Here is a 27,299-nt window from a genome sequence, read left to right on the forward strand (position 1 = left end):
GAGGCAGTTTGTCCTCGACGGCTCTTCGGCTGGTTTTGGAGTTAGGTCAACAACAGTGCGCTGAAAATGCGAACCAGATGCAAATGTAGTGATTTATGTGGCGACACAGGCTGGAAACAGCGTTTGACAAGAAATGTTGGGTTTTTGGAGCAAAGGGGTGAATTGCGCAACTGCAGAATGGTGGAATGTGTGATGTTTTGAAACAAACCAATGTGGAAACAGAATCTGAAACTTCTGTGGTGTCCTGCATAAGGGGAGAGGTTCGTGCAGGGCCTGAAAACAAGCTCCGTGTCCGGGGAGCATGTGAATGCCATGTTACTTACAGACTAAGCAAGTGCTTTGCTTTGTTTCGTGGAGAGAAGTGTGACTCAAGCTAGTTTTGCTCTGCTACGAAGTACTTTCACTCAAAAGAGTCTCTCTGGAGGAATAAACGCTCTTTTCCCCAGCTGCTCACTTAAACCCCTCTGGCACTCCTCTGGATTGCTCTGCTCTCAATGGCAGTGCGTTGATGGTTATATAAATATTTTTGTGTGTAGTACAGTAGCTGGCTCAAAGGGATCAGCAAACTTGGAATAATAGTTCATAACAAAATGTTTTCTGAAAAGCTGCCTGGATCTTGTGTTACTCTCGTTGGCTCGATTTGAGCTGGTGTGAAAGAGGAAAAAGCGTGGGTAAAGTAGAAGGTTCACCTTTTCAAGGAGACCCTTTCTCTTCGTTTCATGCCAAGTGCTTGAGCCCTACAGCTTTCAGTCCTGTTTTGTTCGGCGTTTCCTTTGCTTCCTGCGGCTTGAAAAGCTGTTTATGCTAATGATCCTGTGAAGATCTGAGGCCCCGGCTGTGCCTACGCATGTGAGCCCGTGTGTGAGAGCACTTGCATTTCTGTCCCGTTAACGAGCGTGCGCAGTGCAGCGCTCGGCTGTGGGGTCAGCGTGCCCGTGCCGGAGCCGGCTGCCGAAGGTGAGCCCTCCGTGGGGTTGTCTTCCTGCTGGGAGCAGACCGTCCTGTCCTTTTGAGGTGCCTGATGAATCTCTCCTTTCTGTAGACCACTGTGTGCTACCTCATTCTCTGCTGGGACCTTGTGCCCTTCAAGACCCGTTGGCTAGAATCCCTCAGAAGGGAAAACATGTAGCGTTCACAGGGACTTCTACAGAGGCATGTCAATTCTTGGCTTTGCCAGGATAGCAAAGTGGTTCATGAGGGCTTGCAGCCCCAGGACTCTGGTCAGCAGGTGGTGGAACCTGTGGGTCAGTGTTGGCTGGATCCTTCTCCCACCAGCGGGCAGGTCTGTCTTGCTAATTCCACTCCTGGTGCAATGGTGTTGGATGTGGCCCTGTGTCCTGCTGGAAACAGCAGTCTGGCACTGACCAGTGTCTGCAGAGAAACTCTAGGAGAAGTCAAAACCGAGCTTGGGCTTCTGGTTGGTAAAGCCTAACCGCAGAAGAGGAAGGCGGCTAGATGTAGAGCTTGTTCAGGATTTGGCAAGACTGATGCCTCGTTATGAATGCTCAGCAAACCACGTTTGTTGATGATGCAACTCCACTGTCATCAGTTGTGTGCCAAAACACAACTTGGTCTTGCTTGGAAAGGTGCAAGATGTGACTTGCTACGTGAAAGAGGAAAATTAGTTTATAATTTCTTCTTTAAAATGTTGAACTTGGCAAATAAATCTCAGCGTTTTCGGGGCTTTTTTTGTTAGGAATTGTGTGAGAGGAATCCCAAGGCACTGACATTGTGAAGTGTTGATGGAAACCCCCAACTAGAAACCGTTCTTCAAGCCATGCATCCGCATTCGCTATTATGCTTAAATTCTGGCTCATAAGTACCATTTTATTCTAATATTTCAAGTCCTGTTGCAGAATCCTCCACACTTCCCTTAGTAGTAAGAATACCTACCAGCCTTTCTGGCACCTTAATGAATGGGAGAGAGCTGGAATCTGTGTCTTCTGTTTAAGTTTGAAGATAAAAGCATTTTGTGAAACTGGGCATTGAAACTCTCTCTGTGTTGCTACCCAGCTTGAATATCTAGCCCGTGTTGCTTAGGAAATGTAAAAAGATCTTTCTGTTCTAGGAAGTGACTTTCCACATATTTGTGTGATAACAGCTGCTGTATAAATCTCCTAAAGTGACAACATGCTCATGCAGCCTTATTTTACCCTCTTATGTGACCATCCTGCTTACTAAGTGAGGCAGTGTGTGATCACGTAATTAAAGACAGTATCATAATGCATATGCATAAAGGAGCAAAATTAAAGTTGCTTTGGCAACATACATTCTGTTCTTCCTTAATTTCTGAATTCTCGATCCTGGGTAATTATTTTTATCATGTCTTTCCATATGCAATTTCCTAAGTGTTACGAGAGTGCTTTGTAGCACGCCAGGTGCAGGGAGGCGACGCCGAAAGCTTTGATGCTCCAGGTCTGTTGTGTCCCCGCTCCAGATGGACACGGTCATTGCCTGCTTCCCCCCTCCCAGATGTCCTGCTCTGGGGAGCTTTGAGCATACCTGGTCCTGGGACCGTGACGTGCGCCTGGCTGCTCGGTCACCTTTGGTACGTCCATCCCTAGTTTTTAGGCAGGCACAAGTGCCATCAAGTGCCATTCCTGAGACAGGACAGGTCCTTCAGGACCTGAACATCAGCATCATTGCAATCAACATCATCAACATCATTGCAATCTTGCAATGCTCTGCCCTTCTGAAGGCATTTTAAAAGGCCAAGCTGAGCATGTAAGGAGGGCTGACACAGAGCATCTAAGCCTGCCTTTAGTCCCAACGCTGTCTTTGTGCTCTTGCCTCCGTCCCTGTCCGCTTCCCCTCTGACTCACCAGCGTCTGTGCTGGAGCTGATCGAGGGTAGTCTCTCAGCCCGTGCTTATGGTATTGATTTATAGAGCATCTGTGGGCACAACAGGTAGGTGTGTATTTGCAAAGTTTAGAGGCCCTTGTGCAGTTTTCTCCGACTGGAACCACTCAGGTTCAATTGCTGACTGCGAGCGTTTGTGTGAGCCGAGGCTTTTGTGGCGCCGTGGCAGAAAGCGAGGAGCCGGCTGGAGCTGGAGCCTCTGCAGCGTGCCAGGGTGCCTGGGAGGAGCAGCCCCTGCTTGGCACAGGGCTGGGCACCTCTCTGCACTGTGTGGCTTTGGGGATGGGCAGGGGGAGGGCTGCCTCACTGGGCACCTTCCAGGGGGATGGCTGGGGATGTAATGCAGCTGCTTGTATCTTTTCCCTGTCCTCAGCACCCTTTTTTTTCATGGTGCCATGTGGGTCATTAGCTGAGGGAACAGTTTCTCACTGTCTCTTTCCCCTTTTGTTTTCCTCCTTCCTCATTGCTTCCAGTCTTGGTTTACTGCCAAACAGCCTCTTGTGAAAGGGCCGCCTAATTAACCCCGTGCTAATTAACAATTTAAAATTACACAGCACGGCTGTTCATATTTAATTCTCGGGAAGCCTGGGCAGCAGCAGGAACCCCCTCCTCCATCCCGCTCCCGTCCCTGCTGCCCACGCATCCCTGGGGGAGACGCAGCCCGGTGTGACGGGCCGGGGGCTGCCCGGAGCCCCCAGCTTGCCTGGGGAGCGGAGCGGGTTGGTTTAGCACCGGCAGCTCCTTGGCGGTGGAAGCGTTGCCGTAAGGTGGCACGTCTGTCCCTGTGAGGATGGGGCCGGGGGCTGGAAGGAGGTGACGGGGGGAGACGCGGGGACTGGCTCCACTTGTGCTCTGGACAGAGCGTGGCTGCAACCCGCCAGCCGTGGGCAGAAGAAGCTCTCAATGAAAGTGTGCTTTGGTTTGCACTGCACCATCCAGGTGCAGCTCAGCTCTGGATGGCCGTGGCTGCAGCTCCTGCCCGGATGGAGCACTCCCTGCCCGCGGTGTCTGCACTCCTCCAGCCCGCCCGCATCTGCTCGGAGGGGCTGCGAGGTGCAGCGATGCTGCGGGGAAGGAGCAGGGGCTTGGGCGGGCTGTGCGGCGGGGGCACGGTGAGGGAGCAGCGGGAGCCACGTGGAGCGGTGGGATGCGAGGCCGGAGCAGGGAGCGGGGAGAGCCCTTCCTTGCTGCTGGGCGGTGGGAGCGCGGGGAGTCTCCAGCGCTCAGGCTCTTCTCTCTGTAACTGGAGTTCATTGATTTTACGGGAAACCATGTTTACAGACAGAGTGCTGATCGACCTGACGAGTTGACTTCTGCCTCCTTAAGTAAGAACTACCTTTTCTTATTGACTGGCTGATAAACAGAGCAGGGAGGGCTGGGGGTAGGGAGAGGACGGGAGGTGTGGAGCACGCAGCAGTCTGTCTGTCCCTGCAAGCTCTCTTTGTCCTGTGCGGGTCGCTTAGGGCTGCTCTGGGATGGAGGAAGGTCCATAATAGCGAACTAGTAACTACATCGCGCTCCTGCTTCAAGTCTCTTCGCTTTAGGGAGGAGATTGCTCTTTTCAGTTTAAGGGGATGATACCTGCAGTTGCTGCACGAATAGAAACAAATATTTCTGTGCCTCGTTCTTCAGGAATAGCTCTGGGGATGAACTGAAGGGGCAAGAAGAGCTTGGGTTTGCGCAGGGGCTCGGCCTGTGCGCAGGGGCTCTGGCTGGCCGTGGTTCGGCTGTGGGTTTTCCCACGTTTTCTGCCATGTCGAGGAAAGGGAGAGGAGGGCAGATGCCTTTGGAGTAGCACCCCCTGAGCTGGTTAACCTGGAGTGAGTGGGGAGAGAGATGTTAAAGCAACCCAAGGCAGAAAAGCCCACCAATTAATTGGTAAGCGCTCGCAGGTTTGCCTGGCCTGGCCTGGCCGGGCGAAGAGATTGGCTTTCCTGTCAATAAACAAGTCCCCAGTGCAGCATCAAAGCCGCAGTCCTTTATCAATCGCGGCCTCCTCTTCCCGCATGTTCCTGTAACTTACCAAGCATTTATTACATTGATTTTACAATCAGGCTGTTAACCCTCCCGCCCCATCAGCCCTGCTAACCCTTTTTGCCCAGCTGTCAGTCAGGCATCTTCTGCCAGTCAGGAGCTCTCCATGAAGGAGACGCTCGCATTCCTGCTGTGTCTCATCTCGACGGGTTTCCTGGGGAGCCGCTGTGCTGGCAGGCCGAATGCTTTTGTCTGGAAGCACTTGTGGGGTGCTCTTGCTCCACGTTGCATTTTGAAGTCTGCGTAGATATTCCCAAAACTTTTCTTGGCAGAAGTGCGAGGCTTGTGGAGTTTCTTATTCTGCTCATTGTTTTCACCCAATGTGGATGTGTTTTGGTTTAATTTGGATTGCAGTTGTCAATGAAAAAGGTAGCAGCGAGAGGGAGGGTTGTTCCCCAGCTGCTGAAGCACCAGGAGCAGGGCTGTGCAGCGGCGAGGCCCCGGGGCTGGCGCGTGGCGTGCAGCGTGTGCCGGGCCGGTGGGCACGCGGGGAAGGGCCGCTGTCCGTGGCAGGAGCTCCCGAGGGTCCTCCCTGTCCCGGGGACTCGAATCGTGCCAGAGTACTGGAAACACTTCAGACTATGATGATAATGTTTAACGTTTGGACAGCAGTGTAGGTTGTCAAAACACTAATAGCCTGTTGAAAGAGACCAAGGGCGGCAGCAGGCTGCCAGCGTGGCTGGAGCCTTTGAGGGGAGAGACCTGAAAGCCCAGCTGGGATGTCCCCACGCCTGCTGTGTGCGAGCGGGTGGGGGTCCGGGCTGAGGGGCCAGCCAGAGCCCCAGCACTCTGCACGGCTTGGAGTATCTCATGAGCTAAAGCAGCAACTGCTTGGAGGATGCTCAGGTAAGAGCAGCTTTGAGGAAGCTGTAGTAAATGAGAGAGATTTAAAGAAATACTTAAAATAATTTGTATAACTTTAGATGCATTACTTGGAGTAAATCCCACTGAGTCAGTTTAAGAGGAACAACATATTGGTAAATTAAAACCCGCTCTGCCCCCCAAACCCTTACACTGACTATCAGCGCAAACTCTCCCCAAGCACGCGTTCGGTTTTGGAACAGTCTGACAGGCAAAACAGCGCTGCGTTTAGTTGGTAGGAGGTAAAATACTGGAAAAATTCCAGTGTGCCATTGGTGGCGATGGATCTATAGCAGGAGTCTTCAGTTGTCTCTCGGTTCACAGACTGTAAAAATGTGGTGAAGGTGGCCTCTGCTTGCGCGGCTTTTCCTCGGTCGTTTTCTGCGGATGCTTTGTACCTGTATACCTGAGGAACTCTGGGGAGCACAGGTTAAAAGTCACTTTTACAGAGGAGGCAATAGCACTTTAATTTCTGCTGGTGGTTCCTCCCGTGTGGCTGGCGCAGGAGCTCTCCATAGGCAGCAGATTACAGAAATGCTTCTTTGCAGACAGGATTCTTGGTGGGGTGGCAGCTGAACTGGCGATCTCCTGCTGGCCTGTGCTCTGCGTGACAATGCTCCAGCTCCTAATGGCAGCACTACCTAATCCCGCAGGTCTGTAACCCCTAGAAAGGCCCATCGTCCCAGCTGGCTCTGTCAGGATTGCAGCAGCAAAGAGAGCAGGGGTGGTGGGGAGCCGTGGAGGTCAGCCCTGCTCAGCAGCCAGCGGGAGTTCCCCAGGTCTTTGGTGTTTGATGGAGTAGGAATAGTGGGGAGGGTGTCCTTCCTCCTGCTCTTCCTCCTGCATCGGCCGTTTGCCTCTGGGGGGAGAGGAAGCAGTCTGTGCGCGGAGGCCATGCCCCGCAGGATCCCTGGGAGCTTCCCGGAGCGTGGTGGGCTGACCACCTCCTGATCCCCAGGATGGACCCTTGTCAGAGCTGGAATTTCCTGTTTGGTTTCTCTCCTGACGTCTCTCTGTTTCAACTCTGTCCAGAACACAGCAATTAAATCTCCTGTGCATACCAAATGCCGTTACTCCAATGTCTCTGTGAGTTGTTCTGGGTCTCCTGGTCCACCACAGAGGTGCATGTGTGGTAGCTCTGGTTCTGGCCTCCCTGAACCACTAACAGAGGGGAATCGCCTGAAAAAAACAGCGTCTGGCTTGGGCAGCCCCAGAGCACAATTTTTACAAAGTTGTAAAGCTCCAGCACTGTTCTGTTGTAGTGTCTTAACTCTGTTCCTGTCAAAAGCTTTTCTGTTACGTTTTTGTTTGGTTTTTTTTGTTTGTTTTCTGAAGATCTAAGGCTTTGGGGCAGCAGTGCAGCTCCTACGATCTTCCTGCCCCCCTTAGGGAAGGTGGTGGGCAAGGTTTCCACCACCTCCCGGGTCCCTTCGATGTGCCTCTGGCGTTCCTGCTTCCATCGCTCGTTTGCAGCAGCGCCTGTCCCCGGGGCCCATCTTGGGGCGCCAGCGCTCACAGCGTCCCCTTTGGGCCCGAAGAGCGGGGTCGGCGGCCTTTGTGGTGGGGGGTCTGTACGGGAACCGTCTCTCCTCCCTGACTCACCTGCCTGTCTCCTCCTCTCCCCGCTGCAGGTCCGAGCCGTACCGGGTGCAATGAGCGCTCCGTGCCGGCCCTGCCATGGAAGGCTGTGACTCGCCCGTCATCCCCGGGAAGGACAATGGGTGCGGCATCCCTCAGCACCAGCAATGGACTGATCTCAACAGCACCCACCTCCCCGACACGGCCGGCAGCATGGAGCAGCCTGCGGCGGAGAGCCGCGGGCCCCTGGACAGCCTGAGGGTCCCCTTCCCCGAGCGCGTCCCCGAGAGCAGCGCCGCGGCCGGCCCCGGCGCCGAGCCCGCCGGCACGGAGGTGAGCTGCGGCCAGTGCGCCGCCTCCTTCGCCGGCCTGCAGAGCTACATGGAGCACCGCTGCGCCGGCACCCGCCCGGCCCCGCCGCTCCGGGGGGAGAGCGGGAGCGAGAGCAGCGAGGACGGCGAGGAGGAGAGCGACGTGGAGAACCTGGCTGGCGAGATCGTGTACCAGCCGGACGGCTCGGCCTACATCGTGGAGAGCCTCAGCCAGCTGGTGCAGAGCGGGGGCGCCGGCGGCAGCGGGGCCCTCCCCTCGCTGCTCCCGAACTCTCTGCCCAAGCCGGGAGAGCCCTCCGCCGCCGCTCCCGTCTACCCACAAATCATCAACACCTTCCACATAGCCTCATCCTTCGGGAAGTGGTTTGAGGGCTCAGACCAGGCCTTCCCGAATACCTCAGCCCTGGCGGGCATCAGCCCCGTCCTGCACAGCTTCCGCGTCTTCGATGTGCGACACAAAAGCAACAAGGATTACCTGAACAGCGACGGTTCTGCCAAAAGCTCCTGCGTATCCAAAGATGTTCCCAACAATGTGGACCTGTCCAAATTCGATGGCTTTGTGCTCTACGGGAAGAGGAAGCCCATCCTGATGTGTTTCTTGTGCAAGCTCTCCTTTGGGTATGTCCGCTCGTTCGTGACCCACGCGGTGCACGACCACCGAATGACTCTGAGTGAGGAGGAGCGGAAAATTCTTAGCAATAAGAACATCTCCGCTATCATCCAAGGGATAGGCAAAGACAAGGAACCCCTTGTCAGCTTTCTGGAACCAAAAAACAAAACCTTTCAGCACCCTCTCGTTTCCGCAGCTAACCTCATAGGCCCTGGACACAGTTTTTATGGTAAATTTAGTGGCATTCGCATGGAAGGCGAGCAGGCCCTCCAGGCCGGAGCGGCCGGCGGAGCGGAGCCACCGCCGACGGGCGTTCTGGCCCCCGGCGCGCTCCTCAACCTGGGCGGGCTGACCAGCTCGGCTCTCAAGACTCCCATTACCTCAGTCCCCCTGGGCCCGCTGGCTGCCAGTCCCACCAAATCCTCAGAGGGGAAGGACCCCGGGGTGGCAGAGGGGGAGAAGCAAGAGGGGGGCGACCAGGACAGCCTCTCGGAAAAGGCAGAGCCGGTCGAGGAGGTGGAGGAGGAGGAGGAGGAGGATGTGGAGGAGGAGGAGGAGGAAGAGGAGGAGGAGGAAGAGGAAGAAGATGAGGATGATGAGGGTTGCAAAGGACTGTTTCCGAGCGAGTTGGAAGACGAACTGGAGGACCGGCCCCAGGAGGATGCTGGGGCTGTGGCAGGCGGCAGCAGCAGCAGCAAAAAGGACCTTGCTCTCTCAAACCAAAGCATTTCTAACTCTCCCTTAATGCCTAACGTGCTCCAGACCCTGTCGCGGGGCACAGCTTCTACTAGTTCTAATTCTGCTTCTTCCTTTGTCTTTGATGGTGCAAACAGGAGGAATCACTTAAGCTTTAACAATGAGGGCGGCGGAGCCAGCATGGCAGAGGGCAGCAGGAGGCTGGACTTTATCGATGAAAGTGCCAATAAAGACAATGCCACAGCACCAGAACCAAATGAGAGCGTGGAGGGCGAGGACGGGAGCTACATCTCCCATCACCAGCATGCTGGCCCCCTCTGTGAACTTGGGGGTGGGGAGTGCCCCTCGGGCAGCGGCGTGGAGTGCCCAAAGTGCGACACGGTCCTGGGCTCCTCGCGGTCGCTGGGTGGCCACATGACTATGATGCATTCTCGCAACTCATGTAAGACCCTCAAGTGTCCCAAGTGCAATTGGCACTACAAGTACCAGCAGACGCTTGAGGCGCACATGAAGGAGAAACATCCCGAGCCGGGTGGCTCCTGCGTCTACTGCAAAAGCGGACAGCCGCACCCGCGGCTGGCGCGGGGCGAGAGCTACACCTGTGGCTACAAGCCCTTCCGCTGCGAGGTCTGTAACTACTCCACTACTACCAAAGGCAACCTCAGTATTCATATGCAGTCCGACAAGCATCTCAACAACATGCAAAACCTGCAGAACGGAGGGGGAGAGCAAGTCTTCAGCCACACGGCTGGGGCGGCGGCGGCGGCTGCGGCGGCGGCGGCGGCAGCCAACATCGGTAGCACCTGCGGGGCCCCCTCCCCCACCAAACCAAAAACCAAACCCACGTGGCGGTGCGAGGTGTGCGACTACGAGACCAACGTAGCTAGAAACCTTCGGATTCACATGACCAGTGAGAAGCACATGCACAATATGATGCTGCTTCAGCAAAACATGTCCCAAATCCAACACAACCGGCACCTGGGCCTCGGCAGCCTGCCGTCCCCCGCCGAGGCCGAGCTCTACCAGTACTACCTGGCGCAGAACATGAACCTTCCCAACCTGAAGATGGACAGCACTTCCTCGGACGCACAGTTCATGATGGGTGGATTCCAGCTCGATCCCACCAATCCCATGGCCACGATGGCTCCATCTCTAGGTGAGGCTGAAGGGTTTTCCACCGTGTCCGTGTGGGAGGGAGGGACGGTGTTGGCGTTACTGCAAAACCCTCATGCGCAGGCTGGGCGCTGCGTGCCAGATCCCTTCCCTCGGTCTCTGCACCCCCTGTGTGGTGCAGCCGCAGTGCGGTGAGTTGCCTTTTTGTGGCGGTCGAGGATGGAGACGCAGTGGAGACCTCTCTTCTGCGTTCCCCCAGACCAGTTTTTCCTCATCCTGGGAAAATACATTATTTCTCTGTTTCGGTAGGGAGCTAATGAAACAGTAGATATGGATTATTGCTGATGTGCATTAAATGTTCCTCCTCATTGTTGAAAGCGTCCTTACTACAGCGTTTCCTAATGGTTTTTCCTTGGTTTGGCAAGGGACACGGGTAGTTTGGCGGGTGGCTGTGTCAGAGGGTCTGATCAGCTCTGGCGCTCTCCAAGGCAGATGTTGAGTTGGTTGGTTACATGCTGTGTTGCCCTGAGAGAAGAAAAGTTGAGCAAGTTTGGAGAGTTGTGCTGGATTTGGTGGAAGGTGAGCTGAAACCATTCCTCTGGTGCCAGCGTGAGAGAGACAATTCTCATTGACCAGATGAGAATTGCTAAGCTGGAGGGGAATGGCTAGAGAGAGGGAAGATTATTTCTCTCATCAGATGACAAAAACACTTAAATATGAACTACCAAATGCATTTTTCCTGACAACGAGCATTCATCACGTTCATGTTGGCACTATGCTGGGCACGGGGGGGGCACACCCTGTCCATGCACAATTTAGTCCAAGAATTAGACTTAGAGGGGGGATAGAGGGTCAGGTGCCGTTAGGTTCCTCCCTGAGCTGCTCGTCGCCCGGGGCCGGCAGCGGCACGTGCTTCCTGGTGCGTTGGCACTTGGCAGCGTCTGGGGCGAGAGCTGGCATAGAACAGGGCCCTCTCCCTGCTTCAGGCGTGGAAGGCACTTCCTGAAATGGCTGCTGCCTCCACGTCGTTTTGCTGCTGCTGAGAACTTCTCACAGCACCTTGGGAAAGCGCGTGAAAGAGATCTGCCGCTTTCCCTTCTCCGTGCTGCTCTCTGCCCTCCGTCGATGCTGTTATTCCTGATGCACTCCATTGCTGGTTCGTTGGCCTCATGCATGTTCTCCTTTCCTTCAGCTATTCATAGTACAGCTTATTATTACTCCAGGAGGACATGAAAGTCACATGAGAGAGCAACAGCACAAGATACTAAAAAAAAAAAAAGGAAAAGAAAACAAAGGAACTCAAGTGACTCTAAATTCATTATCCCCTCCCCTGCTGCGGTGTCCCAGCTTGCACCTTTGGGAGGTCAAGGACACAATCTTTTTTAGTGTATTTTCAATAGCTTGAAGTTGCCAACAGACCTAACTGACAGGCATTTGTAGTACAGCTTGTAGTGTGTAGTTAGTGTGTTGTCTGAGGTGGGCGTCTTGGCAGGCATCCTTTGGGAGCTCCTGGCCCCTCCTCGCTGGTGCACAGGGCAGGTGGCGCGAGGGGAGTTGGGAGTATTTTCGTTGAAGCGTTCTAAAGTGTGTGACAAGGCCCTGGATGTGTATGAGCTCTCCTGGAGAGTGATTTGTGAATTGTAACTTGGTGGCTGCAAACCTCGAGCTGAGGGTTGGGGAGGAAGGCCTGTCCCATGTCAGTGAGCCCTTGACACGAGCTCAGCTCCAGGTTGGGCTCACATACACACACTGTGAACTTTGGTGGAAATAAAGCAGATTGTTCCCATTTTTACACTTCAGTCCAAAGCTGGATTTGAGTAGAATATTAATAATTCAGAACAGTCTGCTTTTGGGTTTTTACTGCATGATGTGTTCGGGAGAGACTGATTTAAAGAGGGGATTTCAGGATATATCCTAAAAGGGATACTTGGAAAAAATCTCTATGATTAGGAGATACCACAGAAGGCCAGTGGTGGGTTCCCTGCTCTTCAGGTGTTCAGTGAGCAGGTGAGCAGGAGTAGCTGTACGGAGGGTGTAATTCTGCCATGGCAGGGAGGGATAGAGCGGATCAAGAAAAAAGTTTGTTGAGTGCTTTGATGGAAAGACAGGTTCCTGGCAGTGCATGAGGTGGGACTTTCCCTCTCCAGCCGGTTCTTCTTTGTGTGAGCATCAGATATGCTGGATGAAACTGAGGTGCTGTTCCTCTGACAAGCTCAGCATTCAGGTTGTCTTGTAAGCTGTAGTTCATCCTGCTTAGGACTGTAATGAACATTATGGTGTTGCATTTCTGCAGGAAAGGTGGTAGCATGTACGCTGGCCAGAGCTGTGGTCTGCCCCAGCTGTGGTTGTGTGCTTTCAGAAAGGTTAGTATGGTTCTGCCTGAACTGGGAGTGTCTTCCCACTGTTGGTTGCTTCTCAGCAAACAGGTTGAGACGTAGGAAACTAAAAGTTAAGGAAATAAAATCTCTCTTTTTGATTGACTGAGTAGCTGTTGACCTGAAGGTTCCTTTAAGAAGATTGTTAAGCTGAGCTATGACAGAAGATGGAAAAAAAAATGAAAAAGGAGAGCAAGAGGGAGCGAAGGTCCTAAGAAGAGGCCAGTGGTTGGTCCCTGTGGTTTGGCATAAAAAGTTAACATTAGAAAAAGAAAGTCTGTCTGTCCCCGTCTTCAGAGTGCTCTGATGTAACTAAGAGCTTGCTGCATTCACTTGCTGTGAGCGAAAGGAGTTCAGCTCTTGGTTTGAAGAGTAGATGTGACACTTAGACAGTAAGCGTCCTGCCGGCTTGCCTTGACATGCTCTTGCACTCTCGTTATTAACAGTAGTTGTCTTTTCGTTGGACGTACAAAGCGTCTGTCAACACTGTTTTCAGAAGCCTGTCCACCGTTTTGAACTCTTGGACAAGAGATGAGATCTAACAGTGCAGGAGTGGCACTTCTCAGGTGGTTTTTTTGTACTTGCACATTCTGCACCATTGCCCGTTTCTGGCGGCAGTGGGTGCCCTAACTGTAACAGTCCCATCACTTGGGCTGGTGACTGTCGACCTTTTTTTATTTGGCGGGGACTGTGCTCAGGTACTGCATGAGGTAACACTTCTTGCTTCTCCAGGTAGGGAAGTAATAACAGGGTAAAGTGTTAGCGCTGGTCTTGAAATGGCCATGGAGACTTTCAGTGCAGTGCTAAGGAATGCTTCATCCTCTGAAACTCTGTAGGGTTTTTCTTGACACCTTTCGTGGGCAGAGGGCTGGGTACTTCCCTTCAGAGGGTGGGTAGCAAGGGCTATTATGGTCCTTTCCCAGCCTTACATGCCAGCTGTGATTGCTTTTTTCTTCCGATATGGTCCTGGCCAGCAGCACAGAGGAACAGGCGAAGGGACAGCTGTGCTTGGCTTCCCTGCGCGTTTGGTGGGTGCAGGAGGTGCACTGAGAGCAGCCTGCGTTCTGCTCCGTGCTTCTCTTCTGGCAAGTAAAGAATTCAGCTTTTCTGACCTGTTTCTCCCCTTTTTCCTTCGTGCAGTGGGTGGAGAGATCCCCCTGGACATGCGGTTGGGTGGTGGACAGCTGGTGTCTGAGGAGCTAATGAACCTGGGCGAGAGTTTCACGCAAACAAATGACCCATCGCTGAAGCTCTTCCAGTGTGCTGTGTGCAACAAGTTCACTACGGATAATTTGGACATGCTGGGCCTCCACATGAACGTGGAGCGTAGCCTCCCTGAAGAGGAGTGGAAGGCAGTGATGGGGGACTCGTACCAGTGCAAGCTGTGCCGCTACAACACGCAGCTCAAGGCAAACTTCCAGCTGCACTGTAAGACGGACAAGCATGTGCAGAAATACCAGCTGGTAGCACACATCAAGGAGGGTGGCAAGGCCAACGAGTGGAGGCTGAAGTGTGTGGCCATTGGGAATCCGGTACACCTGAAATGCAACGCTTGCGACTACTACACCAACAGTCTAGAGAAGCTGCGTCTCCACACGGTGAACTCGAGGCACGAGGCCAGCCTGAAGCTCTATAAGGTAAGGGTTGGCTTTGCTTCATCTTCCTTCATTGCCCAACTGCTGGAACAAGGGAAATCTGTTTTGAACTGCAGTGGATTGCGATCCTTTGGAGACGAGCTGCCCAGGTCTCTCCAGTGGGACCCAGTCTCACTTGCATGGTGCAGCTCTTCAGCCTGTGTCCTGATGGCAGCTGTGGTTGTTAAAGCCTTAGGCCAGTGGGTGTTCATGTCAGGGCGCTTTAATGGGGGCTTGTGTGTCTGACAGCACTGCAGATGTGTTAAATGATACTTTTGCACAAAAATTCAACTGTCACTGTTGAAAACATTGTGTGAGATGGTATTTGCCACACTTTTGATAAGGCAGATTAACCCATACGAGATTCTTCATGAGCACTTGAAGGCTTTTGCTGTTGTCAGAGGAGTGTGTTCGTCCCGGCGTTGGGAGGGCTGGGTGGATGGAGCGGGGAGGGATGGAGGAAGAGGGCCACTGTCTCTGTGCTTCTGTGCTCTGTGCTCATTAATGCTGGGATCTGTAAGCGAAGTGTTGCTTGAGGCTGGAAAAGGGAGAAGGCTGGAAGAGAAGCCTGCATACGCGTGCGTGACCGTGCATACGGACAGGCTGTATTTGGAGGCATTACAGGTCTCATCCACAGCAGTATTTGGCCTGTGACTGCCATCTTGTTCTCTTTACTCTTTCCTTCCCCTCATTTTGTGTCTTCTTTATAACCATCTTCTCCTTCCTGACTTCCCTCTCTCGTTCTCACCCCCCTCCCCTTGCTGGCCTGAACCCTGTGGGCTGTAACCCAAGAGGAGCTCCGGATACAGTAAATAGTCCTTTCACTCGCGCAGCAGAATTGCTCCAGACGTTTCTATTGATTTTCACTGGACTTAAAGCTTCACCTTTTTCTCTAATCATCCCATAATGGCTTTAGTATGAACCATCAGGTACGAATTGCCATAAATCTAAGCAGCCGCATACCTTCCTTTCACACGTGCTATCCCACTCATTGTCTTCTCGGTTCTCTCAGGTTTTTTTATATTCTTTCTGTCCTCATCCTTTTCTTCCTGCTTTCCCCCAAATGTGGTGAGATTTTTTTATATATATGTAAGTATATATACACACAAACTGTATTTTGTGCCTTTTAAATATTTCTTTGAATATCTTTATGTAATGGGAAAAACTTGACATTGAACTGTACGGTAGCTCACTCGTGTCACGGTGCAGACACATTAGGTTTAAAAACTCCTGGATTTTCCCTAGGAATGAGCAGTTCCAGCAAATTCAGAGAGGAGAGAGACAACCAGGAGCATCATAGAAGGTGAGGCTTTGAAAAGCCAGCTGAGGAACTGAATCTCCTCTGTCTGTAGAATTCAATTTGGGGTACAAAATATTGTTCTCTTAAATATACATTGCAAAAGTTTAAAAATTCTTTATCTAGACCCTTCGTCTACAGTGGTTTCTACTGGGGAAGAAGCAATCAGGGCACTAGAATTCGCTCACTCTGGGCAGGGGGGAAGAAAGAAAAAAACCCCACCAAAGTCAGACTGGGGGACAGCCATAGATGCGTGTGATAGATTCCTGAAGTGCTTTCCTCAGACAGCGAAGAGGACTTGCCAGTTTTCAGGCTGGTCAGCAGCCTGGGCAGTTCTGAGTTGTTACAGCCCTGTGTCGCTTCTGGTGCGAAAGCAGCGACACACCAGATGGAGAATAACACGTTTCAGAGTGATGAAGTCTGGTGTATGGTCCATGTATGGGCTTTCCAGGGTGCCTGTACAAAGCCTGCAGCAGGGGACAGCGGATGGCTGGTGCACAGCGTCTCGCTCCAGCGTAGCTGGGTTCAGCGTTTGGCTTCATGTTAAAACCCGTCCGTGGATGGAGCAAGCTTCGGAGCAGTTCTGCAGTTGTAACGCCATGTCTCTTGTGATAGCTGAAAAGATGCAGCGGGAGTGGGGGGAGTTCACAGAATGGTTTCTCTTCTCTCAGGCCTTGGTGTGGTCTGCAGTAAATTGAGATTGATTGGATGTTATTTTTCCTCTTGCTAATGTAATCCATTAGCCTGGCACATGCATAATCAGTTTAGAGCACAGTTAACTGGATGTAATCGAGTTCTTCCCTGCCTGCTGGAGAAAATCCTCTCCAGATGCTGCAGGGTGAGAGCGCATACTAGGCTTATCACACACAATCCTCCTTATTCTGCCTTTTTGCCATTTTTCTCTTAAATCACATGTTATTGGCTGCTTGCATTGCCCAAGAGCCACTTCTGTTAGTGCTACTTGCTGCCAAAAAATGTGATCTGGAGACACTGTTAGCCCATAGTCTGGTGAACCTTTTAGTCTTCTCCTGCAGTGCTTCCAGTGCCAGAGGAGAAGGTCTGGTCGTCTGCTGCCATCTTCGTCCTGCACGTTGCAATAGCTTGCATCAGACCTCTTCCATGTCAGTGACGAGCGGACAGGGATGCCGCAGTGGGGTCTTAAGGCAAAAAACTGGAAGGGTCTGGTAATCTTTCCTTTATTCTTATCTTCTCCCTGAGTCCCTACTGTCGCCCTAAAATCCTGTGGCTAAACTGGAAATCCTGTCGTTTATCTTGCTCTTGCTGGGGAATGCAGTACTTGTGCCTCTCACCGTGACTCCTTATCTCCTCGGTGCGGCTGGTGGTTTTGTGAGAAACTACCTGGAAAGCAAGTGTTGTAAATGTGCGTGCTTAAAGTTTTGAGGTGGATGTACTGGCTTGAGGTAGATGACAGGTTTGGAGACCCTTCATCTCTCAGCTAGGACAGCGTGATGAATATAGTGAGACTGAGGTTGGGTTACGTTGGTGGTTGTAAGCAGAGACTGTGCAAACTCTTGACAAGGGCAGGCTCACAGTAACAGAAGCTAAGTCTTGTCTCCTCGTGACCGCAGAGGACTACACCAGACTTGAAGCAGAGCAGCGTTCCCCACATCTGGAAGAGGTCGGGCACGAGTTCCCGGCGTCTATAGCACAGGTGGAATTTCCAGAAGGAATTAATCTGCTCGAGCAGGAGCCAAGTTCGGGCGCTTCCTACAACTTCCTGAAAATCTCTAGTTCAAAACCTGTAACTCAGAAGAAGTTTAAACAAAGAACTACTGAAGGAACACATTGCTGGCCAGGCTGCCAAATGAGTTCCTTCAATGAGTTCATTCAGTGTCTTCCTTTTCAGTCTTTCCAAGTGCTGAGTTAACTTCTTAGGGAATAGGGAGTCTGAGGGAGAGGGTTGGGGTTACATGGTGCCCTGCACAGAGGTTCTTTGTTAAGTGGGAGATGCAGAGTGTGCAGGAAAACGACCCCTGAGTATCAGTACTTGAGATACTAGCGGTGATGATGCTTTGTGGATCTGTTCTGGCTTGGAAAGAAGAGAAGATGACCTGTGAAAAGGGAAACAGGAGGTGCAGCTGTGAACGCAGCAGAAGGTGGTGGGAGCTCCCAGCTGGGCTGCGGAGCAGTGTGTGTCTCGTTGTGCCTCTCCCGCAGGCGCAGCAGGAACCTGTGCGTCTTCTCTGAGAGCAGAGAGGCTGAGCTGGAGTAACTGCAGCAAGATGCTGAGCTGTGCCGGGGTTTGGGAGCCAAGCTGCACAGCTCCGGTTAAGTACAATACACGAGACAGACCGAAACCAGAAGCGTATGTTCTGTGTGGTGTTAATCGAAGAGCTGAGGCTGTTGGTCTTAAATGAAGATGCTGATCAAATAGGCAATTGATAAAGGAATGAAGAAAGGTGGAAAGGAAGAGAACTGCAAGGGCACTGTGTTGTGGGCATACAGAACGTGTAGGAGCGACAGAGGAGTTGGGGTGGCACTGTGCGTTAACTTGACTCCAGTAAAATACCGTAGGAGCCCCATCAGCGATTTACATCACACCATTAAGAAGAGTAAACAAGGCTGTATCGCCAGCTACCAGACCAGGGCGGTGGCTGTGGTGTGCTGGGGGGGGATTCAACACCCTGCAATGTACAAAGTGCAATAGGAGACTCTTCTTTTAGCTGCCGCTCTGCAAATGGGGTGCAGCGTCACGGCGATGCAGTGGCTGAACTTCTAGAGCCTCTGTCAACTTGAAGAAACTTGTTGGAAAATCCCAAAAAGGTTTTAATCCCAGCTGATGTATGGAATATTGTAGGAGATGTAGTTCCTGAATTATAATGATCATGCATTCAAATTCAGTGTCCTTTCATAACAGACAAAAAGAGCATTTAACATAATAGTATCTAGATTTGAAGTTAAACCTACATGAAAATGAGTGAGCTACTGTTAGAGAAATTAAAAGGGTGTGATGTGTGCAGGTCACGGAGGATTTACTTAAAACCACATTAGGTGCTTGTATTAAATGTATACTACCCGTGAGACAAAGTTGAAAATGGAGCGGGGGGGGAAGCCCTGCCAAAGTCCACAGAAAGTCCAACGTGATTAAACAGGAAAGTATTTCAAGGGGAGGTAGGAAAAGGAAAAGGGAAGAAGGCCCACAGTGTGGGGAGGGAAGGAGGAGTGAATTCTTCTCGCCCGTGTTTCAGAGAAGAATTGAGGGATGCCTCTTGACAGAGGGTAAATCCAAGGGTGGCCTCAGACGGAGGTACTGGTGGAGTCACTGGGGTTACCAGGGCTCGTACTCAAGAGTTCTGCAGGAACCTGCACGTGGAATGGCAGCAGTGTGCGCCAGAAACTACAAAGCATTAAGTCAGCAAATTGATAGAAACTGTAACGAGAAGAGTCTTAGTAGGCATATGGATTGGAACGGGGGAAAAACAGACTTTTGGGAGAGAAGATTCTCCCAGCACTGCTGGGTGTCGAAGGAGTCAGGCAGCCTACGGGCAGGGCTGCTCTGCTTGATACGGGCAGTGGGTTTCCCAGAGCCTTTGCCAAGATTCTTCACAAACAGCTCTTAAGCGAAGATGTGGTTATTGTCACTGGGGGAAGAGGTCTGTGAATTGATAGCGAGGTGAAGGATGAGAAATAAAAAGTAAAATAAAAGCGTAACTTTCCACAATGGAGGGAAAATATTAGAAAGGTGGTTTTTTTCTGTGTTCTTAAGTGATCCAAAAATGGAGTAAAAAGCAAGCTTAAAAAATCTGCTATAAGGTAAAAATACGTAGACCGCTTAGATGTAAAGCTGGATGACAGTTGCAGAAGAACTCTGCACACTAAGTGCTTTCACAGGAAATGATGGATGAAATCTGGTGTTAGAGTGTTAGAGGAATGGAGGGTAGGCAGCACTAACGTGGATGTCTGGGCTTCTCTCCCTGCTCCTCCCATCATGCAAAAAAAAAAAAAGAAAAAAAAAAGAGCAAAAGAGGGTTAAAATTGCTCTTCCTGCAAGTGAGGTGTGGAATCATTCCCAATCTCTTTGAAAACGTTAACTCAATGATCAGTGGCAAGCAGAAAGGCAAGGGTAAAACATGGCAACTGTGTAAATCCTTGATTTGCTTGATGGTTGAATATTGTGTTTCATTTAGCTCATTTTAGGTGGAATTAAAAAAACTAGAAGCAGCCCAGAGAAAGTGGCGGAGATGATAGCTGGCTGGTAGGATCTGTGTGAAGACAATAAATAGACTTTGGAGTTAGCTTGGCACACGAATCCAGAATGGGGCAGAAGAGGTGAGTAGGCAGCAGTTGCTCACCTTTTCCTCGTAGCACCAAAAATATGGAGCATCTAGTACAATTAGCAACGGGTTTAAAATGGAAAAACACCACTCTTGTACAGCATATCATTTACCTGTGAATCTCATCACCACGGGATGTTGTAGAGAGCGGACACGCAGATGGACGGAAGGAGGAGCGGGACAGACTGGTGAGGAGCCACCACACCAGTGCTCATTAGATGGTCATCGAGACACAACCCACAGCTCAGTGAATTCTCAAACAGCTGGTAGCTGGAAGCTTTGGTTATGTGCTAGAAAAGGATTGGTTTAGATCCGCCCCGTTTCCTTTCACAAATTTCACTGCTAGTGGAAATCGCTAGTTCATTAAAATCTGGTTACTGTTCCTGTTTGGGTTAGTGTGAGGTCAGCGTGCCGTAGTGCTGCAGGACAGTAGAGCTGGGAGTCATCTCCCACCGTGTTTCCTGTAGGACTTCAGTGTGTGAAGGCTCTATGTTTTGTCAGGTAAAGGGTTTTAAAGAAATATCTTGGCTTTTCAAGCTTTAAAAAGAAAAAAATCAGAAAATTAATGGCATCAATGAGAAGCAAATAAAAGGAGTTCTTGGCTTTTGGCTCCAAGATACAAGAGACTAAAGTGGAAGGTTTTTTGCTTTTTCTCTCCTCAATGCATTTTAATCAGCCTACCAGGAGTTTGGAAAACGCTCTGTGTAGTCTGTCTGTCTGCAGGTGCTGGTAGAGGTCTGTCCTCTGTCGCACGGAGGACGGCAGAACGCTCTGCCCTGGCCATTGCGGTGCCTCTGCCACCAGCCCCTGGGACCGGAGCGGCTTCGGCCTCCGGCGCGGCAGGGCTGCGAGGGAGCTCAGCTCGGCGGTGCCGGAGCTGCGAGTAGCTGGCGTGAGTCAGCTCTGAAATACCCAAGTGATTTAACGTAGGCAAAAGGAAACATGTTTGGGTTTTGATTTTTATCAAAAACTTCCTTCGATCTCTGCCTTTTAAGGTTCTTAGGGTAAAGTTGCCCACAAAGAGTCTGTCGTGCTTGTTCCAGAGGATTTAGAGCTGTATTAACCTTTGATTTACTCACTGTCTGCCATCTGTGTGTTTTGGGTTTATTTTTGCAAGTTTATCTTTTGAACTACAGATGCAGTGTCAGAGCTCTGAATTACACTCGTGAGTAACATGAATTGTGCTGGAAGCCTGTTTAAATTATAGAGTATAAGGGACTTTTAGCTGATTTCCTACAAGGTCTTAAGTTAAAATTCCAATGTCAGCTTCACAAGTGAACACCCATTTAAGTCTCCCCACAAAGCTGTTTTTAAAGCTGGTCGCCGAAACCTTTAATTCAAGTCTGCCATCCTCTAGTCTTGGATAAACTCACAGTGAAAGGTGAGCTTGTGAACTGGAGCGGTTCTGAGCACCAGAGCGTGCTTAAATCTGGAGTGAACTTTGATTTCTCAGAGCTGAGAAGCTTTGTGCACTACACCCTGCTGTGCACACAGTGAGTCTGAGCCGAGAGGGGTTTCGGAGCTGGACCGTGTGCCTGGTGGGCTCGGCTCCCCGGGATGGGGGATCAGGCACCCCAGCCCCGGCAGCACGTCTCGGCGAGCTCTGTGCCCTCTGCCAGGCTTGAAGACATTCAGGCAGTGCTTTTCACAGTACAGCCCATTCCAGGAGGAGCAAACCCCTGCGATCTGGTTCTACTTTCCAGTCCTGTTGGGATTGCCAAGTATTTTAATATAAAAACCACTCACTATCCGTTTAACCCTTCCAGAAACCTCCTCTTGGGACTGCACGTTTCTCTGAGTGACAGATTGCTCCATCACATCACCCTGGCATTAAAGTATGTTTTTAATCTTCAGGTATTTAATAATAAAATACATTAGTATAGGATCAAAAAATTTACGCTTCCTCTGTACTGCTTTTTGAAAGGGCTGAAGCCCAAACTGTTGAGAATACACAGCACTGCTTGCTGTATGTTTTATTTATGGCCTTCAGTCACTTAGATTTTTCTTTCAACAGTTTTCCAGTAGGTACTGAGCCATGTGCAACCAAGAGCTTAGTGAAGAAACCACCCTGTAAAAGCAACTTGAATAACAACTGTTAGCCAGTTTTGTCTCTGTTTATGGTTCATTTTTTTAATCCCAGTAATCTTGGAACACATGGATGAATATTTAGATTTCAAAGCAGGAATTTTTCCCATCTCAGACGGTGCTTGTTGTATAGACTTCCAGGGTGAGGCCGAGGTGGTCATGGTCATTGCTCTGGTGTAGGGCCGGGACAGGAGCTGCAGCAGGCCTTGCTGTGGTGTGGTGTAAGCTGTCGGGCTCTGCTGGCCCTCCTGGACCACTGTGGGAGGCTGCTGCTCTGCACAGGAGAGCGTGGAGGGTGAATGTGTGTCGAGATGCTGGTCTGGATCCAGAAGACCTGCATTTCTTTTCTGGGCGATCAGCTGCTGCGAGCGTGGGCTGGTGCAGAAGTGTGTGTGCCCACTTACTGTCCTGCCCGCAGATGTGGCACCACGACAGGGGGCTCCAGTCAGGAGAGACAAAATGAGACTTGTCCAAGGCAGGTAACGGCCCTGCTTGTCAGGGGTCTTATCCCGACGCGTTTGTCGGGGGTCTTACCGTGATGTTCCTGCAGGCACCTAGTGCGCGTCGTTGAAGACAAGCGTGTAGGACTGGAACAAGCCTGGGTGTAAGAGCGCGGGAGCGAGGAGGTAGAGGAGCTGGGGGGACGGTTTTGTACGAGGCTGAAGCTGGCGCGTGGAGCTGCAGTGCGGGGCTTGTGAGCCCCTGCTTGCCAGTGTCTGCTGAAACAGTGCTCGAGCAGTTCCGCACCTGATGGTCCCGGGCTCCCCTCTGGGCGGTAGCGTTTCTCTCGGGGTAGTACGCCCCACAGACCTGGGAAATGCTCGTAATTCCTTTTCCTGGGTGGGGTAGGGCCAGGCTTTCAGCACCGTGGGTAACAGTCCTGGCCAGGTAACAGCAGCGCAGCTGCAGGCTCTTTCACGGCGAGCTTATTAAATAATGGATGGCGATTCATTAAAATCCATCTCTAGCAGTGGGTTGATGTGCGAGCCAGGAAGGAGGCCATAAGGTGCTTTCCCCAGCCTGTTCCACGTGATGTGGCGCAAACTGCTGATTTCTGTTAGGCTGTGTTAGTGCAACCAGGCTACGAGGTGCTTTGTCGTCTTCTCTCCTGAGAGAACTGAGATATTTCTGAATAAAATTTTGTAACAGTTAAAGTCCCCAGAATTACTGTGGAAGGAGCATGGGAGGTTCTATGTTTGCTGTCTCTTAGGGAATTCATTAAATCACAATAAATAATGCATGCATAATACATAACTTAATACCATAATGTTCTTTTGGTCCTTCTTGCCAGTCCTAAAAATCCTTGCCTCGCGCTGTAATGCGTGCAGTCAAGTTCTGCAACTCAAATTAGGCAATGAGTTACCCTTGTGCAACAAGTTCTCTGGAAGTTGTGCCTTTGGGTACGGTTGGACAAGCTCTGGTAAACCTCATTGCAGCTGTTTGAAGATCCTTGTCTCCGGGTTACTCTCTGGCAGAGCCTGCTGCGCACGCGGCAGGGCTGCGGGCAGGGCTGCGGGCACCAGCAGCTCGGGGCCTGCTAGGCCGTGCTCCGCCGTGCTGGCAGTGCCGGGGTGCCAGCGCCTGCAGGGTGGCAGCAGTGTTTAGGATGGCAGGTGAATATTTATGTAAAAGCTTAGCGATACCGGTTTGTCCCTTAGTGCCTTCCAGGAATTCGCAGATCCCTCTGCTCGTGCTGCGAGGTGTGGGGAGGAGCAGGCTCCAGCTCGCGTGGCTCTGGCAGGGACTTGGCGTGTCTGTGCAGAGCAAAAATAATACACAGATGTTGGAGTCAGTTGATTTTTCACAGCGTGCTGTACCGTCGTTCTCCAAAACTGCCTTCCCACTGCAGTGTTTTGAACCCTTCCCATTGCCACGAGCCGTGAGGAATTAACAGTCTGGATGTTGTGGCGCAATATGGAGAAGCCGCTGGGATCGGCTGGCGGTGCAAACACTCGCTTAGGTGCCAGCATGATTTATGTCGGAGTTGCCGTACAGCTCCATTGTTACATCGCTTTTGTCCTGACACCAGAAATGAATGCCCGAGTCCTTCCTCCCCTCTCGTTCTGCATTTAAAGCAGGGCAGTGGGCTGCTAAGGGGGTACCTTTATTTGGCTGTTGAGTCATCAGTGAAGTGCAGTTAATCCCAGGGTCCCCCTTTCCTCTTTGTCCCTAAGCATTAGCTCAGAATTTTTCTGCCCAGCAGAACAGGCTGTGGCGGCTCGGGTAAAAATGAGACTGCTGCCTCGTCGCACGGCTGTTTGAGCCTGCTTTGCCCTCCCTTCCAGCTCGAGGCGGGGAGCTGATGCAGGAGGCAGAGGCCAGGGTGCTCTGATCTAACTGGGGGGGATGTAAAAATGTGAATTGTGTCCCTTCCTTTCACCCCTCGTGCGGGCCCGCCCGCAGTTACGGGGTTTGCAGGGGTTGATGCACGTGACCTCTCTGGGTTTCACCGCGTTCATGTGGCCGTTCGGGTCCTCTGACCTGCTGCCATTTATTTCCCTTCAGCTGCCTGATGACCCTCAGCCTTCATTCCTGCCCCTCTGACCAGGCATTGCAGTCCGGGCCCACCCGCTCCTCTCTGCTGCTTGGAGAACGAGAGCTACAAAGAAAATCACCTGGGGAAGTTTCAGGCAGCAGTAACAAAGCCCATCTCCACAGAGGGGAGGCTAATTACACAGCTAATTAATCCGACAGATGTCACTTTAAATGCCTGTTTCTTTGTGATTTTGTTGCACACATCATGCTGGTTAAACAGGCGTCATGGACCCTGTTCAAAATGCCTGCGCAGGCTGCTGGGAGCCGCCGGCTCAGACCCTGGCGTGTCCCCTCCGCTCCCGAGGTCCATATGGAGGAGAAGTCCCGGAGAGCCGAGGCCGGGCTGCGCTCCACGCAGATGGCACTCGGAGGGAGATGCCGTTTGATAGTTGTGTTTGGTTAAAAAGCTCTGGAACAGCAGCTGCGAGTGCTGAGGTGGGTGTTTACATTCCTGCTCCGAGTGCGGTGGCCAGGCAGAGGCGTGGGAGAGGAGACCCCGTCCTGCTGCACCAGACTCGGCGCAAGGAAAAGAGAATTTAGCAACCTGAGCCATGCCAAATGCCGGCGTGAGGCCGGCAGTTCACCCCCGAGGCTGGCGGGGCCTGGAGCTGCTCGTCTGCCTGGCGTGAATGTGGTCTGTCCGGTTCCCGCTGGGCCGTCGGGAGGGTCCCCTCGCTCTGGCTCCCTGGGGTTAGAAAAAATGAGCGTTTCTCCAACATCTCGAGCAAGTCTTTGCTTGTAAGGGCGGGGACGTGTCCTGGTTGCCCCCCAGGAGAAGAGAGCAGCTCCTTGTCCTCGGGCGGAGCTGGTCCCTTGCTGCTGAAGGTCAGCGGTCGCTGCGTGGCAGCTCTTGTTGCCTCTGCTGAGGCTCCCCTGATTCGGTCTCCTGCTGCGTTTGGCCGCCAGCCTGGGGGGTTAGGGGTGCCCGTAACGACGCAGTAGTGGTGGTGCTGGCGGTTTCATACATAGGCGCTGCGGTGTTGTCTCCGCTTTGTGCTGTTCTGCAGGCCGGTAACGTCAAGGCAAGATGCGAGCACCTCGGCAGCACATCCATCGCCCAGGGTAAACCCTGCCGTTGTCAAACGCTGTCACACATGTCCTGGTTTGAGGTTGTGATTCTGAAACGTCCCGTGTTCTGGGTCCGTGCTCTGCTGGCTTGGCCTCTTATTCCACTTTCATACTAGCAGAGTCAGGACTCCCTACGTCTTACTGAGCGGGTACCTTCTGGGGACAGGAGACTGGCACAACGCTGGCTGCAGTGCTGGACGAGGCCCACGGCGCTGTGCCTGAAGGGTGGCTGCTGGAATGGGGAGAGCGACCTCCATGCTCTGGGTACAGCACACGGGGCAGCGCTGGGGACGGTGGGTGGGACTGCCTGGGGTGAGAGGGGCAGGAGAGACATAGTCGTGGGGGGAGAGCATCTTTCTTGGGGTCTTAACGTGATGGGGAAATCACAGTTGGCACACTTGATTCAGCGTAATGGATGTGTTCTCATTTCCCACAGCTGATGAGGATTATATCAGCTTGGTTTAACAGTCTCATTTTCTGCTCCCAATGCACACTTGTTTTAATGCGTTTCAGTTAATGAGGTAGAAGAGAGAATGAGGTGTTACTGTTTATGTACAGACAGCAAGTCTGTGCAGAGGACTCTGGAGTCCACGCAGTCCCTTCCCATCGCTCTCAAAGGGACAGCATTAGCTGGCATTTATAGAAAATTTATTGGCTGTGGTTTATCCAGGTAAAATTTTTCCCAGTGGTGCACATTTCTCTCTCATGCCTTCCTTGTGCATTACTGCAGGCTGCAAGACGTGTTGCCAGCAGCATGTCTGTGGGCAAGGGGTGCCAGCAAGCTGGGGTGGCCCAGATACCGGGTCTCACAAACAAGTGATATATTTGATACAGGCAAAACTGCTGCTGTACACGTGGGGTAAAAAGTTCATGTGTGCCCTAAAGTAATTCGTGGCTGGGGCACTTCATGCCTCCATTGTTCCCTGCCGTGGCGCTTGCAGGTGCCAGCCGGGGTGAGGGCTGCTTGGTGCCAGGCGCTGCGCAGGCGGGTTTGGCAGCCGGTGCCCGCAGAGCTCCCGGCCCGGGTTGTCCCCTCCGAGGAGAAGGTGTGCCGTGCCTCGGTGAGGTGCGGCAGCGGGACCCGCAGCCTCGAGTGCCCTGACGGGAGCGACTCTGCCTTCCTGAAAAACAGGTTGTCCCTGTGCTGACGGCACATGTTTGCTGTGGGGTGGGCTGGAGCTGTGTGTCTCACAGCACCATCCTGCCGTCCCCAGCCCTGCGCCCGGCTCGCTGCTGGCAGAGAGGTGCCCATAAATAGTTAACGCTGTTATCTAATTGCTGGCCAGGCGCCAGCACTGGCATCGCAGGGCTGACAGCAGCCCGAAAGGCCCTGCACGTTGTACCGCGTTTGGAGGTAAAGCTGCTGTTGGTTTAAGCGGGAATTAAATAATTACCGCGTCTTAGTTCTCCCCACCTTCGGTGGATTGACTCTATAAATTGTCAGCCTGTTGACATTTTAATGTGAATTATGTCATATGGTATCCCCTTTGATTTCAACATGCCTCGGTTTGTAAATACACGCGCCTCTCAAAGGGCTGTGGTTAGCGTACACGCGGGAGGCCTCGGGGTTTTTGGTGGGGAGGGAGCACAGCGCTCATCTCTCGGCAGCGAGCGTGCCTGGCACAGCGTCTCGCAGCTCTGCCACGGGGCCCAAGCTCGTGCAGCCGCTGCGCAGCCCCCTCGTGGCGCCCTCCAGCCCCCCTTGGCCTGGGGACCCTCTGCGCCGGGCTGCCTCCCTGCCCCTGCGTGGGGCAAGAGCTGCCTGCGTCTGCAAGGGGCGAGGGGCTTCTCCGCTCCCCGTAGCTGGTGTCCAGGGACCGGTGCAGAAACCAGGGCAGTGCTGGTGCTGTGCGAGCCACGGGCTAGATGGCAAAACGATGCGAGGGTCATCTTTGGTTTTAAAAACCAGGAGGAGGGACCATTGCAG

At 52.3% G+C, this 27,299-nt stretch overlaps 1 protein-coding gene across 3 annotated transcripts in view; it reads left to right on the forward strand.

Annotated features, from left to right (window-relative positions):
- ZFHX3 (zinc finger homeobox 3) overlaps positions 1-27,299 on the forward strand; it is a 147,116-nt gene that overhangs the window by 41,513 nt on the left and 78,304 nt on the right. For 2 of the 3 annotated variants that reach the window (XM_068411653.1, XM_068411654.1), the window contains exons 2-3: positions 7,386-10,126; positions 13,599-14,095. In XM_068411653.1, the coding sequence (XP_068267754.1) occupies positions 7,432-10,126; positions 13,599-14,095 (3,192 nt within the window). In that variant the 5' untranslated portion in view covers positions 7,386-7,431. Of the gene's footprint in view, positions 1-7,385; positions 10,127-13,598; positions 14,096-27,299 lie in introns of those variants that run through there. The other variant, XM_068411655.1, reaches the window with a different exon arrangement.

This window comes from Nyctibius grandis, chromosome 12 (assembly GCF_013368605.1).
Source record: "Nyctibius grandis isolate bNycGra1 chromosome 12, bNycGra1.pri, whole genome shotgun sequence".
NCBI lineage: Eukaryota > Metazoa > Chordata > Aves > Nyctibiiformes > Nyctibiidae > Nyctibius > Nyctibius grandis.